This window comes from Hypanus sabinus, chromosome 8 (genome assembly GCF_030144855.1).
Source record: "Hypanus sabinus isolate sHypSab1 chromosome 8, sHypSab1.hap1, whole genome shotgun sequence".
In the NCBI taxonomy this organism is placed as follows: Eukaryota; Metazoa; Chordata; class Chondrichthyes; order Myliobatiformes; family Dasyatidae; genus Hypanus; species Hypanus sabinus.
Genome location: NC_082713.1, coordinates 110484837 through 110501726, shown reverse-complemented (window position 1 = coordinate 110501726; position 16890 = coordinate 110484837). Strand labels below are relative to the sequence as shown.

The 16890-nt window shown below is 41.5% G+C and overlaps 1 protein-coding gene across 6 annotated transcripts in view; it reads left to right on the top strand.

Moving 5' to 3' along the window:
• c8h12orf56 (chromosome 8 C12orf56 homolog) overlaps positions 1 to 16205 on the top strand; it is a 95400-nt gene extending 79195 nt beyond the window's left edge. For 4 of the 6 annotated variants that reach the window (XM_059977580.1, XM_059977576.1, XM_059977577.1 and 1 more), the window contains one exon: positions 15902 to 16168. In XM_059977580.1, coding sequence (XP_059833563.1) covers positions 15902 to 16019 — 118 coding nt within the window. In that variant the 3' untranslated portion in view covers positions 16020 to 16168. Of the gene's footprint in view, positions 1 to 15901 lie in introns of all 6 variants that reach the window. The other 2 variants (XM_059977579.1, XM_059977578.1) reach the window with 1 other exon arrangement.
• Positions 16206 to 16890: the final 685 nt, after the last annotated feature.

Genomic DNA, 16890 nt, shown 5'->3' with positions numbered 1-16890 from the left:
TGAGTTACGCATTGTGGTTACTGATCTAGGTTACTCCTAACATTTCCTGTGTCCTCTGCCACCAAGAAGGTCAGGCAGCAGGTTCATAGGTACACCTGTAGGTAGCTTCCCAACTGACCTACCACATCAACTGGGACACGTACATAAAACTCAAGTATCAAATCCACATCCATAGACCCCTCAGAGTTGCCGTGCAAGTTGATAGGGTGGTTAAGAAAGTGTATGGTGTGCTGTCTCTCACTGGTTGATTTCAAGAACAACGAGGTAATGAGCCCATGGTATTACAGGAAAGAAACGGGCATGTATGGAAGACTGGCTGACTGGCAAGAGCAAAAGAATGGGGATAAGGGGGGGCCTGTTTGGGTTGATGAGGGACATCCATTTAGAACAGATATGAGGAGTAATTTCTTTGGCCAGAGTGTGGTAAACCTGTGGACTTCATTGCCACAGACAGCTGTGGAAGCCATTCATTGGGTATGCTTAAAGCAGCAATTGATAACTTCATGATTAGTAAGGGCATCAGAGGTTACAGGGAGAAGGCTGGAGAATGGGGTTGAGAGGGATAATAAATTAGCCATGATGGAATAGCAGAGCAGGCTCTATGGTCTATTCTGCTCCTATGATTTATGGTCCTATGGCAATGTTGCAGTTTTATAAAACCCAGGTTAGACCAAATTGGAGTATTGTGTTCAGTTTGGGTTGCCTCATTATAGGAAGGATGTGGAAGCTTTAGAGAGAGTACAGAGAAGATTTATGAGGATGCTGCCTGGATTTAAGCCCAACTCTTATGAGGAAAGAGTTTTCTCTTTGGAGCAAAGGATGAACTGAGGCAACTTGATAGAGTTGTACAAGGTGATAAGAGGCATGGATAGAATGACATTGAGTGAGAGGTTGTTGGTGTGACACCACTCAGCCAGATTTTTAATCTCCCTCCTACATGCTGATTTGTTACCACCTTTGATTTATTCAACAACAGTGGTGTCATCAGTAAACTTAAATATGGCATTGGAGCTAACCACACAGCCTCATGGTACATCTGTGCGATGGAGATCTTGGAAGAGACGTTCTTGCTAATCCAAACTGACTGGTGTCTGCAAGTGAGGAAATTGAGGATCCAGTTGCACAAGGAGGTATTGATGCCAAAATCTTGAAGCTTGTTGATTGTTTTGAGGGGACGATAATATTGAATGCTGAGCTGTACTCAATGAAGAGCATCCTGATGTATGGATCTTCACTGTCCAGATGTTTCAGGGTTGAGAGAAGAGCCAATGAAGTGAACAGTATTGAACTCCGAACTCTGAACTCTGACACCCTGAGCTGTAATGGTGTCACACTAACTGCTAGGCTGCCATGGAACCCAGCTCCTCTGATCTTCCTTGAAGCAGGGTCAGAGAGATTTTGTCTACCTCAGGCATGTCTTTCTCAATTCTCTTAATTAACCCAGGTACCTGGTAACCAATTTTCAATGAGCTTTATTATCTGGTATCTACAAACACTAGGAATTCCCTGAAGAGATCTACGAAGAGAACTGAGCGTTGTCCAGGAGACAGCATCTCAGAGAGTGCTACTTCCTTCAGTAGAGCCCTGGATCTTTGGGCCCCAGTTACTGGAAAAGGGCTTATCCCCACAACACAAGCGGCACAGTGTTGCTACCTCAATGATCCAGGTTCGATTCTGACCTTGGATCCTGCTTGTGTGGAGTTTGTCCCTTCTCCTTGTGACTGCCTCCGGTTTCCTCCCACTGTAAGATGGTTGGTTAGTTGGCCACTGTAAGATGCCTCTAGAGCGTAGGCGAATGGTAGAACCAGTGGGGGTTAATGTGGAATTCATGGGCATGTGGGGAGAATAAATTGGAATTAATGTAAAAGGGTGCTTGATAGTGGACCGAAGGGCCTTTTCCCATGTTTATGGCTCTCTGATGATCTGATTCTGAAAGGAATGCCTCCCACTGAGCATCAGAGGAATCACTACCCCTGGGGTGATCTGAGTTTTGGTTTAAAGTTATGCAAATGTGAGTTGTACTCGAAGTTCCAAAATGTACCCTCCCCGTCACTGGATTTCGTGAAATATAATTACCTACCACTCCATTTCCCCGTCCCTCCCACCACCCCAACCCCCCAACACTACTGTAGTGGGCAGATCTCAAATAACGAGAGGCAGAGCACAGGAAGGTGATAGAGAGCCTGGGCAGCAATCTGCTCCTCAATGGGAACGAGCTGGTCGTTGACTTCAGGAGCACATGCCCCATAATACAAAGGAGCAGAACTGGGCCATTCAGTCCAGTGAGTGCTCTGTCATTTTATCACGTCTGATTTATTTTCCCTCTCAACTCCAGTCCCCCGACTTCTCCCCATAACCTTCGATGCCCTGACTAATCAAGAACCTATCAACCTCTGCTTTAAATATACCCAATGACTTGGCTTCCACAACATCCATGGTAATAAGCTCCACAGACTCTCTGTTTTCTGGCTAAAGAAATTGCTCCTCATCTCCAAAACAAAGGGACAGCCTTGTACTCTGTGCCCTCTGGTCCCAGACTCTCTCACTGTTGGAAACATCCTCTGGCTGTGCACTCTGTCCACAGCTTTCACTGAGATCCTGTCTGTATCAATGGTGCTGAGGTGGAGACAGCTGAGACTTTCAAGTTCCCGGTGTAAATATCACCAATAGTTTTCCTGGGCCAACCTTAGAGACTTTATGGCTATGAAAAGGCTTCAAATCAATGTAGACATTCCGAGGGAGTGCTTGCTCAGTTAGGAAGACAACTAAAATGTTAGCCTTTCTATCTAGGTTCTAGAGGATTTGAGTGTATTAGTAAAGAGCTGTAATGACAATTTTTAAGTTCAACACAGACAAAATGCTGGAGGAACTCAGCAGGTCAGACGGTATTTATGGAGGGGAATAAACAGTTGATGTTTTGGGCTGAGACCCTTCATTAGGACTTGAAAGGAAGGGGGCGGGGGAGACAGAAACTAAAATAAGATGGAGAGGGCAAGGAGTACAAACTGGCAGGTGATAGGTGAGACCAAGTGAGGGGCAAGGCAAGTGGGTGGAGGCAGGGGTGGGGCTGAAGTAAGAAGCTGGGATGTGATAGGTGGAAGAGTTAAAGGGCTGAAGATGAAAGAATCTAATAGGATAGATCAGTGGACCATGAAGTTGAAGGGAGGAGTAGGGGAAGTAGAGGGGTGTGAAGTAGAGGTGTGAGAGAGGAACCAGAACAGAGAATGGAAAAAGAGAGAAATGGGGAGGGGGAGTTATTATTCGAAGTTAGAGAAACTGGTGTTCATGCCATGAGTTTGGAGACTATTAAGGCTGAATATGAGGAGATGCTCCTCCCACTTGAGTGGGGCCTCATCGTGGCAGTAGAGGAGGCCATGGAGTGACGTGTCAGAATGGGACTGAGAAGGCGAATTGAAATGTGCAGATACGACTTCTCCTTGAAATATTTCCAGTCTCATCACACTCAAAATGATATACTTGCTATAGAGGGCAGCAAAGATTCACTAAACCACTGGTTCGTGAACATTTTCTGCTTTTGGCCCACTTGTGACTTTAATTTACCTTCGTGGCCCCCATCTGCTTTAGTTTGTTAGTTGATAAAGTCATTTTGGTCAACTGTGTTGATATTAATACAGTCAATATTTATGTTTTATCAGTTTATATGTATTATAAGTTGAATATAATGATACAGGTGATAAAATTGTTTCAAAGTTCTGAGTAGGATACTTTATTTATAATATAAATACTTCCAACCAGCAATGAAAAATTGCTTAATATTTGATATTTAGTGAGATCCTTGCAAATTATGCAATCTAGCAAGTTTTTAAATATCTGGTTGCAACTTGGTTCAAAGTTTCGAAGTATGTATGTAGAATACAACTCCGAGATTTGTTCTCCTGCAGACTGCCACAAAACAAAGATACACCATGGAGCCCGTCCAAGAAAACATCAAACATCCAACACATGAAGAAAGCACAAATTGTGCAAATGGCAAAAAACAGGTGAACAACACATTCAAACCAGGAGTCCAGGAGTAATTCAGTTTTGTGCTGCACAGCTAACCAATTACAGGCCGCAGAGCCATTCTTCACCAAAAGATAATCAAAAGTCCTCTCCTTTCACAACATCAAGATAGTTACAAGCTTTTTTAAAAAAAATTTTAATTAGTTTTTCAAAACATTTTACAAATTAAAAACCCCAAATCCCAATGAGGAACATTAAAACAGTGCAAAATTAAGCATACAATAACAATATGCTACAAAGGAAGAGAATTTAATGAAAAAAAGCACCTAAATTAAAGACAAGTATGCTTAGTGTCCTCCCCAAGCCCCACAACACAAGAAAAACAACAGCAACTCCAGACCAACCACAACACAATATAGAGAGTATAAGTCAGGACAGCCAAACTCCCAGACTGTGAATACACTCAGCAACAGAGGGTAATAATGCCTTCTACCAGAAAAAAAAAGGAGCTGAAAGCAAGGGACCGAAAAGAAAAAAAAAACCCGAGTCAAGAGGAAGGTTATGAAAGTATTCGATAAAAGGTCCCCAGACCTTATGGAACTTTAGATCCGAATTGAGAACTGAATAATGAATTTTTTCGAGGTCCAAGCAGTCCATGATGTTGTTAAGCCATTGAGCATGAGTGGGCAGGGCAACATCTCTCTATCTGAGGAGGATCAAGCGTCTAGCCAGGAGAGAGGCAAAGGATAATATTCGGCATTTGGTCGGACCCAGACATAAATCTGTCTCGCCCCAAAAACTGAACAGAGCAATTAAGGGGTTTGGTTCTAGGTGCTGATTCAGAATACACGATAACGTAGTGAAGACATCTTTCCAGAATTTCTCCAAGCTAGGACAGAACCAGTACATATGGATGAGAGAGGCCACGCCCCTCTTGCATTTATCACAGAGCGGACTAACGCTAGGGTAGAATCGAGATAGTTTAGATTTAAACATATGGGCTCTATGAACAATCTTAAACTGTAAAAGGCAGTGGCGAGCACAGAGAGGTTGAGTTAACCGATTTGAGAACTGAATCCCAGCTCTCCTCAGATAAGGAGATATTTAAATCCTGCTCCCAGACCATTTTGATTTTATCCATGGGGGCCCGTCGTAAGGCTGCTAGTTTATCTCGGATGATTGATATTAAGCCTTTACCTAGTGGATTCATAGAAAGAAATAGGTCCATAGCATTTTTCGCAGGCATTTCAGGAAAGTTAGGAATTAAAGGAGCAATAAAGAGTCGGATTTGGAGATATCTGAAAAAATGAACATTGGGCAGATTGAACTTAACAGAGAGCTGCTGAAAAGAAGCGAAGCGATTATCAATGAAAAGATCTTCAAAATGTCTAATGCCCTTCCTATACCAAACCTGGAATGTTGAATCATATGTAGTAAGTAAAAAAAGGTGATTATGAGCAACAGGGCTGGAAATGGAAAACCCCTGGAAACCATAGCATTTCCTAAACTGAGCCCATATACGCAAAGTGGTCTAACAAGAGGGTTAGCTATTAATCTGGACAGACTACTAGGGAGTGCAGAGCCAAGAAGTGCAGAGATAGATAATTCTTTAGTGGAGCTCAGCTCCATCGCCACCCAGTTAGGGCACTCGGGTTGGCCATGGAAGAAAGACCAGAAGGTAGCACAACGTATATTAGCTGCCCAATAATATAAACGAAAGTTAGGTAAAGCCATGCCACCCTCTTTTTTTAGATTTTTGGAGATGGATTCTATTAATTCTAGAGCACTTATTCTGCCACAGATATGACAAAATAATAGAGTCTAAGGAATCAAAAAAAGATTTAGGAATAAAAATTGGGATAGATTGAAATAGGTATAAAAATTTGGGGAGAACATACATTTTAACAACATTAATACGACCTACCAAAGACATAGATAGAGGTGACCATTGTACCAGACTCTGTTTTATAGCATATGAAAGATTGGCAAAGTTTTCACGAAAGAGATCTTTAAACTTCCTTGTGACTGTAATTCCAAGATAAGTAAATTGATTATGGACTACTTTAAAAGGGAGATCACAAAATGTTAGTTCTTGTGCTTCTTTATTAATTGGGAGAAGTTCACTCTTATGTAAATTAAGTTTATAGCCAGAGATCTGACTAAACTGGTCAAGAAGTGAAAACATTAGAGGTAAGGATGTAGACGGATTTGAGATAAAGAGTAATAAGTCGTCATCAGCATAGAGAGAAACTTTATGCTCAACACCCCCTCTCCAAATCCCAGTCAATTCAGGGCAGTTTCGAAATGCTATCGCCAGAGGTTCCATAGCCAAATCAAAGAGAAAGGGACTTAAGGGGCATCCCTGGCAGGTGCCATGTTTGAGATTAAATACTTGGGATTTCTGAAAATTGGTTATAACAGAGGCAGTAGGACACAGGTACAGCAATTTGATCCAAGAGATGAAACTTTGGCCAAGGTCAAATTTTTCTAAAACTGCAAAAAGGTAGTTCCACTCTATACGATCAAATGCTTTCTCCGCATCGAGAGAAATAACACATTCAGGAATCTCAGTTGGAGGTGAGTATAAGATACTAAATAAACGCCGAATGTTAAAAAAAGGGAGACGGTTTTTAATAAAGCCTGTTTGGTCATCAGAGATAATGGAGGGAATGACGGTTTCTAATCTATGAGCCAAAACTTTAGCTAAGATCTTTATGTCAACATTGAGCAGAGAGATCAGCCTATACGAGGAACACTCTGTTGGGTCTTTGTCCTTTTTTAAAAGAAGAATAATAGATGCCTTACTGAAAGAGGGTGGCAATTTGCCGTAATTAAACGAGTCAGATAATACTGAAAGTAACTGAGGAGAAAGAAGAGAAGAGAATGATTTATAAAATTCTACAGGGAACCCATCAGGTCCAGGAGATTTCCCTGAGGACAGTGCAGAAATTGCAGTAGATACTTCTTCTAATGACATAGGCACATTGAGTTTGGCTTTGAAATCAGATGAAAGTGAGGGGATATTCAGATTCTGTAAAAATTGATCAACAGAGATATTGTCATTCAGAGATTCAGAGGAATAAAGCCAAGAATAAAATTTTTTAAATGCGTCATTAATTTCTAAATGATCCGATGTAAAGTTTCCGTTCTCCTTCCGGATCTTTGTAATATGTTGTTTGGCTTTGGAACGCCTCAGCTGCTTGGCTAGGAATTTACCTGACTTATCCCCATGGATGTAAAAGCGACTCTTGCTTTCGAGAAGTTGGCGTTCGACAGGTTGAGTGGACAGAAGGTTAAATTTAGTTTGGAGTTCAACGCGCTTCTTGTATAATTCAGGGTTCTTCAGGGCATATATTCAGGGCATATATTTGATCCAATTCTTTAATCTGGTTAATGAGGTCTAATCGATCTGCACGGGATCTTCTGTTGAGATTTGCTGTGTAAGAGATTATTTGCCCCCTCAGATATGCTTTCATGGCATCCCAGACAATCTGGGATGGCACTTCTGGTGATGTATTAGTGTTGAAATAAAAGGTTATCTGATCCTTAATGAATTTTAAAAAATCATCATCCGATAGTAAAGTTGAATCAAACCGCCAGTGTTTATTCCTCTGAGGGAGACCAGGCAAATTCAGAGAGAGAGTAATTGGGGCATGGTCAGTATACTCTGATAGTCACAAGAGTGGGCAAATGGAATAAGTTGGTTATCGAGTAAGAAATAATCAATTCTAGTGAAGGTATGGTGAACATGTGAGAAAAAAGAATAATCTCTCTCCGTAAGATGGAGGAAACGCCATATATCAGAGATACCATAATTAGGGAGAAACGATTGGATAGCTAAGGCAGATTTAGTAGGTGGTCTAGTAACAGAGGACGATTGATCCAGATTAGGATCTAACCAACAATTAAAGTCACCACCCAGTATAAGAGAGTATGAGTTTAAGTCTGGTAGTGAGGAAAAAAAATGTTCAAAAAAATTAACATCATCAAAGTTGGGGGCATACAGGTTTGCTAGTGCAACTTTAGTGTTATATAGTTTGCCAGAAACAATAATAAAATGGCCATTTATATCAGATATTTTATTATGGAGTTCAAAAGGAATATTTGAGTTAATAAGAATGGAGACTCCCCTAGCTTTAGCGGTAAAGGATGAATGAAAATGCTGACCCGCCCACTTTGACAAAAGCCGGGAGTTATCAGAACAACGAATATGAGTTTCTTGAAGGAAAGCAATGTCAGCTTTGAGTTGTTTAATATGTGAGAATACCTTCCTCCTTTTGACAGGGTGATTCAATCCCTTTACATTCCAGCTCACGAATTTAAGTGCACTAGCCATTATTGATTACTAATGCATAAAAGGCAGAAGGCATATAAAAAGTCAAGCAGTACAATAGTAGTCTGGGAGCAGAGATGTAAACATAGATTCGTAAAATCAAAACATATACATGTCCTGAGCAATAAAGAGATATAATATATACATAGTGATGTTGGAACTAGAAAACCCACCCCACCCACACAACCCAAAACTAGACGGCTGCCAAAACAAGTAGCTAGCTCTACCAAAAAAATTAACCCAAATACAACTTCCAGATCTGTGTCATTAACAGCAGTTCCATGTAAATACTATAACAAATAGTAACTAGTTTATGCACTAGAAAACATAACTACAGATTAGAACACCTTCTTCAGGAATATAAAACTTAATACAGAGAAAATCGGAAGAGGACCTAAACTAACCTGCCAGCGAAAAAATTATAGAAGAATAAAGTAAGAGAAAGGAAAAAAAAGGAGAGGAAGGGGAAAATTATAAATTCAAGACGAGTATTTATCAACCATTTACAGAGAAGAGAAAAAAATTCAGAGATTAGAAAAAAGGGGTGAAGAAAAGAAAAAAGTATAATAAAATAAATAAATATAAAAAGGAAAAATAGATCGGCAATTAAACTGTGAACCAACAAACAGGAAGGCCTTCACTGAAGACTTCAAACCTCCAAAACAAGTTAAAGTCAGTTGTAGAACTCTGTAGATAAAGTTGTACAAGAATAAAAAATAGATTACACACACACCAAATCCAGGGAGAGATTATCAACAGCCCTTAGAGTTTCGATGAATAATGTCTGAATGATTCAAGTAAAGTCTGAGTCCAGAAAAAGTAATTTTACTACGAGAAGTACTTATCCACCATTTTAGGAGGTCCGATCGGGTTCCGAAGATGGCTGGATAGCCGGAAGACTTGCCACAAATGCTTCAGCTTCCTTCGCTGACTTAAACCATTTGTATTTTCCAGTGTTAAGCTTGATTCATAGATCAGTAGGGGAATGGTTTAAAAAGCACTTTCATTGCGCCTTTAAACTCAGCACGCATCTTTAAGGTCTGGGGTGCAAAATCTTCCACAAAGCGAATGGTTGTATCCTGGAAAATAAAAGAACCTCTGCGATGTGCCTCTATGATCAGATGGTGTTTTACTTGGTATTGATGGAAGCACAGGATTACGGGTCACGGGCGGTTGCCCAGAATTCCAGCGGGAACATGTGCCCGTTTGAACTCAGGCAGGTTCGGAAGCAAATCTTTCCCGAATATCTCACAGAGAAACTCGGCGAAAAACTTCAGTGTTGATCCCTGTTCGGTGGCCTCTGGCAATCCAAGAATTCTAAGATTGCAGCGTCTGCTGCGATTTTCGAGATCCACCGTTTTGAAAAGGAGTTTGCCACACTTTTCCTCCAAGCTGGAACAGAGAGTCTCCAAGTATCGAACACGACTTTCTAAATCGTCAGAAGTCGAATCGATGCGAGATAAGTGTTGGGCATGTTTGTCCACCTTGTCGTTGATCCGATCAAGCTTGTCCTCCAACTGTTTGAAAGCCGTTTTGAATTCCTTTAAAATTTCATCTCGGAGCTGACCGAGCGCAGCCAGGGTCTCGTCTGAGAGAGCCGTAGCTTCCTTTCTCCCGGATTTAGAGCTCTTGCTAGACATTGTAAGTTAGATGTGTTCACAGGCAAGTAAGAGATACCGAAAAAGTTCCCAACTAAGGTTTAAAAAATGGAGACATTTAGTGCAAAGATAGCGACAGTAACGGAACAAAAGCTCGGAGCAGCTAAGCAATCGCCATCTTACTGGAAGTCCCGATAGTTACAAGCTTTTGATAGCAGGTGAAGAGCTTGACTAAAACCACATTCAACTTGATGAGAGGTGGAAAGTCCAATTAAGAGCAAACTTTGCTTTCTCCCAGAGCTGTGGAAACTTATTTTGAATATCACTAGTTATCCAGAAATTTTGCTTGCTGGTTTGAATTTTGCTCGAACTGTTCTATCGCTCTGCAGCTCAATAAGACATTCCTGCAATGTGGGGTGGCAACATCATTCACATTCACCCCAAATCAAACCACCACCCAGTCTGCAAAATGCATCTCCAGCAGGCCTCTGAACTGAAATTCCATATCAGTGTGCAATTGTTTCAAATGATCGATATATACAATCAGATCATCATCTTACAATTCTAATTTTAATTCAGTTTTAAGAGATGCCAGTGTAGGGAACTGTATAAACTCACTAATTTGCTGCTGAAAGTTTGAGTTTTCCAAGGAGGCCGTAATAGCCTCTTTGCATGATTTGAAGTTGCAGATTTTTCCTTGTGACTGCTTAATAAATTAAGTTTTTTAACAATATCTGACAGGTAAAATATGTCAGACTTGGCAGTGACAATTTGTTCTCCAAGCTGCTCATCACTTAGAAATGCTACAATACTAGCCCAAAGTGCATCGAAGTATGGAAGACAATTACCTTTTGATAACCATAGGATCTCTGTATGCATTCATAGCCATTCAAAATCTTCATCAGCTTCCTCACAAAGTAGTTGAAAACGACAATCTTGAAGTGCATTTAATTCGATGAAGTTGACAAACATTATTACAGCAGAAGGATGGTCGACAGGCTCAGCATTTTTAAATGAATTGAATTGACTTTATTACTTACATCCTTCACATACATGAGGATCTTTACATAATATCTCTGTCTAACTGTGTAATGTGCAGTTTATGGTAATTTGTAATAAATGGCATGTACAACAGGGCAGTTGATATAACTTAGAAATACAATTGCATCAGCGTGAATTAATCAGTCTGATGGCCTGCTAGAAGAAGCTGTCCCAGAGCCTGCTGATCCTGGCTTTTATGCTGCGGTACTGTTTCCCAAATGGTAGCAGCTGGAACAGTTTGTTGGGAAGACTCGGGTCCCCAATGATCCTTCCAGCCCTTTTTACACACCTGTCTTTGTAAGTGTCCGAAGTCCTGAATAGTGGGAAGTTCTCAACTACAATAATGAATCTTCCTACCATCGGAACAGCACCATCAGTTGCAAAAGCCATTATATTTTCCAGCGGAATATTGTTTTCCAAGAAATAGCTCTTGACTTCTTCAAAATAGTTTCACCTTTGGTATCTATCTTAAGCTTCTGGGCAAAAAGCATTTTCTCACTGGCCTGATTATTATTCAAAAACCAAACGTATGTTATCATGAGGCCTTTATTATCACATAATGTGCTTCCATCAATTTGCAGGGCAAACTTCTTACCTTGCACTTGTGCAACTGGTTGTTTATCCACATCATCTGATATTTCATCAGTACACCTTGATACTGACGAGCTGCTCAAGAGCTTGGCTTGAATCGTTCCATATGTGTTCTGATTCATAACAGTAGAAATGACAACAGAAATGATAATTTACCTATGTCACGTGGCTTGCCAGCTTCTGTAATTTTTTGTTTGAAATCTCATCAGATGCAAGTAAACATTTGTCTATCCAATCAGCTTTTTCAATAAACGTTTGCTTTACTGTCGGCCTTGAAGTAATCCAGTGTTTTGTCTTTCTTGTCTCCAAGTGCTTCATCAGCTTACATATTTGGTGATTGTCCGTCATGTCCGATAACAGGAGAGTTTTTAAAGTGGAAAAGCCATTGCACCTGGGCAGATCCACTCTCTCAACCTCGGAGGTCTGGGTCCAGTGGTAACAACAACATCACAAACTAGGGTCTTCCTTGATTGCAGTGGATGGCCAAGTCATCATCTATGTCTTATCATGCCTTCCGCTCTCCATGGGGTGTTGCAGTACCACCTTCCTGGCCATTGGATCTCACTGTTGATCTCATCCACCCAGTCCGCCAGACCTGACTCTGCATGCCCCTATCTCCCCACTATGAGGCCTGCTGGCTCCGCAGCAAACAGCTGCTTGGAGCCACAGGAGAGAGCTGAGTGTCCAGTGGGGACCAAAGGTGAGTGAGCTGCCCTGGAATGGACACAACAAGACCCTTCACCAGAGGTTCTGCCCCTCCCTGGACACCTCATACACCTATCTATATATACACAGTAACAAAAGTATAACTGTGTGATTAGGCTCTATAGGAACGAAGGGGTTAACATATGAGGAGCATTTGGCAGCTTTGGGCCTGTACTCACTGGAATTTAGAAGAATGTGGGGGGATCTCATTGAAACCTACTGTGTTGAAAGGACTAGATAGGGTGGATGTTTCCTATGGTGGGGGCATCCAGAACTAGAGGGCACAGCCTCAAAGTTGGGGGGGACCCTTTAGAGCAGAGGTATGGAGGAATTTTTTTAGCCAGGGAGTCGTGAATCTGTGGAATGTTCTGCCACAGATTGTGGTGGAGGCCAAGTCCATGGGTAAATTTAAGGCAGAAGTTGATCATTTCCTGATTAGTCAGGGCATCAAAGGATATGGTGAGAAGGCAGATGTATGGGGTTGAGTGGATTTGGGATAAGCCATGATAGAATGGTGGACCAGATTCGATGGGCTGAATGGCCCAATTCTGCTCCTATGTCTTATGGTCATATAGAAAATTAGTAAATGTCAAATAATTATAATAAATATAATTTTGTGTAAAAAGTATGAATATTAAAATAAAACTATCTTTCTAGGCAGTTCTTAAATACATATCATAAATATTTTTAAAATGCTATTATATCTGCAAATTCTATGTGGCAATAAGAGCGTTTACTTGCCAAGAAAAGCAAACTGAAGTTCCTTTCAAAATATACTATAAGTATTGGGATTTAATGGAAGTTGATGTGGTAGATAGTGATGCAGTGGTAAGGTTCTGATCTTAGCCCTTTATTCTATTGAGCATACCCTATCTATGGAGTCAATTCTCCATTCTATTGACCATACCCTATCTATGGAGTCAATTCTCCATTCTATTGACCATACCCTATCTATGGAGTCAATTCTCCATTCTATTGACCATACCCTATCTATGGAGTCAATTCTCCATTCTATTGACCATATCCTATTTATGCATCCCATTATTTAATAATTTTTTCAGATCATCCCGTAGCCTCCACTGTTCCAGAGAAAACAACTTCTCCTATACTCTCTAATCCAGAAAAGATCATGGTGAGCTTCCTCTGTACCTTTCCAAAGCCTCTACATCCTGCATGGGATGTCTATGGAAGGGTAGCACTTCTGGTATCAGGCTTGTCATGCTCTGTCCAGGGGCTGCTCGTCCACCTTTGGTCCCCACCTGCCACCCAGTTCTCACCTGTGGCTCCAAGTAACTGTTTGTATTTGACAGTTACCACAGCCTGGTACACCACTTCCACAGGTGGGCTAAACCAGGTGAGGGTAGCCGGGACCCTCCGACCCTGGTGAGATAGGGATATGCCTATCCCAGCATGCAACTGGGCAGATGAGATCAGCTACCAGATCTGATGGCCAAGAAGGCTGTGCTGCAACGCTTTGTGGAGAGAGAAGGGCATGTCAAGGCACAAAAGGCGTCACAGCTGTCCACTGCAGCTGAGGAAGTCTCCAATCATGGCCCAAGGTTTTTGAGACCGAAAGAGTGGAACTGCCCTAGTGTAATGGATTTTCCACTGTAAAACTCCTCCCCCTTGGGTTACATCATTGTTGGAAACGATGGACAACCAACAAATCCTTCCTGTAATATGGATGACCAAATCCACACAAGACTCCATATATGGCCTAACCGAAGTTCAGCAGCAACATAACCTCCCAACTTCTATACTCAACACCCTGACCATCGAAGATAGGCATGTAGTGTGCCTTGTTTACCACTCTATCTACTTGCAGTGCAAGTTTCAGAGAGCTGTGAACTTGCACCACAAGATTTCTCTGTGAATCAATGCTGCGAAGGTTCCTGTCACTAACTGTGTATTTTCCTCTTGTATTTGACATTCCAAAGTGCCAAATCTCACGTTAGTCTGGATTAAACTCTGCCATTTGTCTGAACATGTTTCACACTGGTCCATACCCTGCTGAATCCTTTGCTAAACTTCCTCACCATGTACAACTCTATCAATTTTTGTATCGTCTGAAAACTCGCTAATCAGCCCGCACACATTCTCGTCACAATCACACCTACCTTCAGGAAAGATATCAGTAAGATTGAAAGCATGCAGACAAAATTTACAAGGACATTGCTGGGACTTGAGAACCTGAGTGATAGGGAATAGATTAGGAGTTTATTCCCTGGAGTGCAGCAGAATGAGGGTTGATCTTAGAGAAGTACACAAAATTATGAGGGGTACTGATAGAATAGACAGATAGAAAAGCCGCTTGCACCAGCTTTTTCCCCTCAGGTTGTGTGAGACTAAAACCAGAGGTCATATGTTAAGGGTGAAAGGTGAAATATTTAAGGGGATCCTCGAGTGAAGCTCCTTCACTCAGAGGGTGGTAAGAGTTTGGAAGAGCAGCCAACAGAAGTGGTGGATGCTGGTTCAATTGCACATTTAGGAGAGGATTGGATAGGTACGTACATAGATGAGAGGAGTATTAGGCAGAAAAACAGGTTGGTGCAAACTAGATGGGCCAAAGGGCCTGTTTCTGTGCTGCGGTGCTCTACAATATCACAAACAACAGTGATCTCTGTACTGATCCTTTGTTGTTTAATCTCGCCTCTCAGTACAAATTTTCCATTTCATTCTTTCCTCCATTAATCGCGTTGCATCACCAACACTTTCTCATTCTGACAGAAAGTTAAAACAATCTATGACTTCCCCCAGAAATGCTGAAAGGTTCTCGCATTATCCGGCAGCACACTGTTGTACAGATGAAAGGGAACTAAGTACAATTTAATGTGTTGCATAGAAGAGTGTGCGGACCATTCTTTCCTTAAAGACAATTGTTCTGCAGCCAGTCTGATGACAGAACTGCAGAGAATTCATTGCTCCTCAATCCCAGTGACCTCAAGGGGTTTGCTGTGTTTGGATTTTATACCATACACTCTGTACTGTACATGGACACAAGAGAATCTGCAGGTTCTGGAAATCTTGAGCAGCGCACACAAAATGCTGGCAGAACTCAGCAGGTCAGGCAGCTTCTATGGTGGGAAATAAACAGTCAACAGATTGCTCTGAGATCCTTCATTGGGACCGCACACAAACAAATGAAGAACCCCACCAGTAACTTCTGTATGAAGAAACTCAGGACATAGTAATCTTAAACGTGGTAATAGTAAGTAGACAATGAGCAGTGATGAGTACAAAGCAGCAGAATGGAACAGAGACAGTAGTGAAATGTGAGAGGGAATACTGAAGTGACAATGATGGTAAAACTGAGGGAGAGAGAATTAAGAGACTGAGAACATGGCAACACCAATGTGAAGGAGGTGTGGAAGGGGTGATTGGTTTGGAAGTCCAATATGGAGAGAGTTCCGGTATTTTAATACAGTAGTAAACTTGCATTTGTAAATATCTGTAGATATCACGAGCCCCAGTGGACAGCACTTCACGCCATCACCTAATGAAATGGGTGAGCAGGTTTTACGTCAAAACAGGTGGGATTTACCGAGGAAGTATTGTAAGGAGGATGTTGATGGGGCCAGATGTAAAGGATTAAGTATGTTCAGTCCACATGTGGAAATCATGCTGGGATTTTGCGGTGATTAACTGATTCTTCTTTGCATGCTGATCACAGGTATTACATCCAGAAGGCCACGGTGGAAGCAATGCTCCCAGTCCATTATGCCGTCTCACAGCCTGCAGTGAGACTCCTCCAACAAGTACTCGGCTGCATCCTGCAAAAGCCCGTCTGAACATCTGCGTGTCCAGGAGGATTAAAGTGATGTTGTTCGTGTGGACCAAGAACTAAAGAAGTGCCCATCAGTGTCAAGGCAGCTTTATCCACAAAGATGCTACACACTGTACATTATTACTTACTTTCTTTGGCTTTAAAATTATATGTCGATACAGTTTTGAAGTTCCATCTGTTCACAGGAAGGCCTGAGTAAACTTTGAATTAAATTTTTTAAAAGTTCAATTTATGAAATTACTGGTCTGTGATTTTTTTTTATTAAGCTGGGTGGTTGGTAGCAGTGGGGGAGAAGGAGTGACCAGAATTTAACTGCCTCACAATCATAGTTTTATAGTTTTCTGCTGAAGTTAATCTTTCAGATTCATCGATTTATCACATGTGTATTGGGGGGGGGGCGCAGTGAATCATTGAAACCTATCAAATATTGAAAGGCTGAGATAGGGTGGTTGTGGAGAGGATGCTTCCTATGGTGAGGAGCCTTGGACCAGAGGGCGCAGCCTCAGAATAGAGGGATGTTCATTTAGAACAGAGTTAAGAAGGAATTTCTTTACCAGAGGGTGGTAAATCTGTAGAATTCATTGCCATAGATGGCTATGGAGGCCAAGTCATTGGGTATATTTGAAGCGAAGGTTGATAGGTTCTTGTTTAGCCAGGGCATTCAAGGTTACAAAGAGAAGGTAGGAGAATGGGGTTGAGAAAATACATCGGCCATGTTGGAATGGTGGAGCAGGCTGTATAGGCCAAATGGCCTAATGCTGCCCCTTTGTCTATTGGTAATATTGCAGTTCCATAAAACCCCGGTTAAAACCACACTTAGGAGTATTGCGTTCAGTTCTGGTTACCTCAATATAGGAAGGATATGAAAGCTTTCT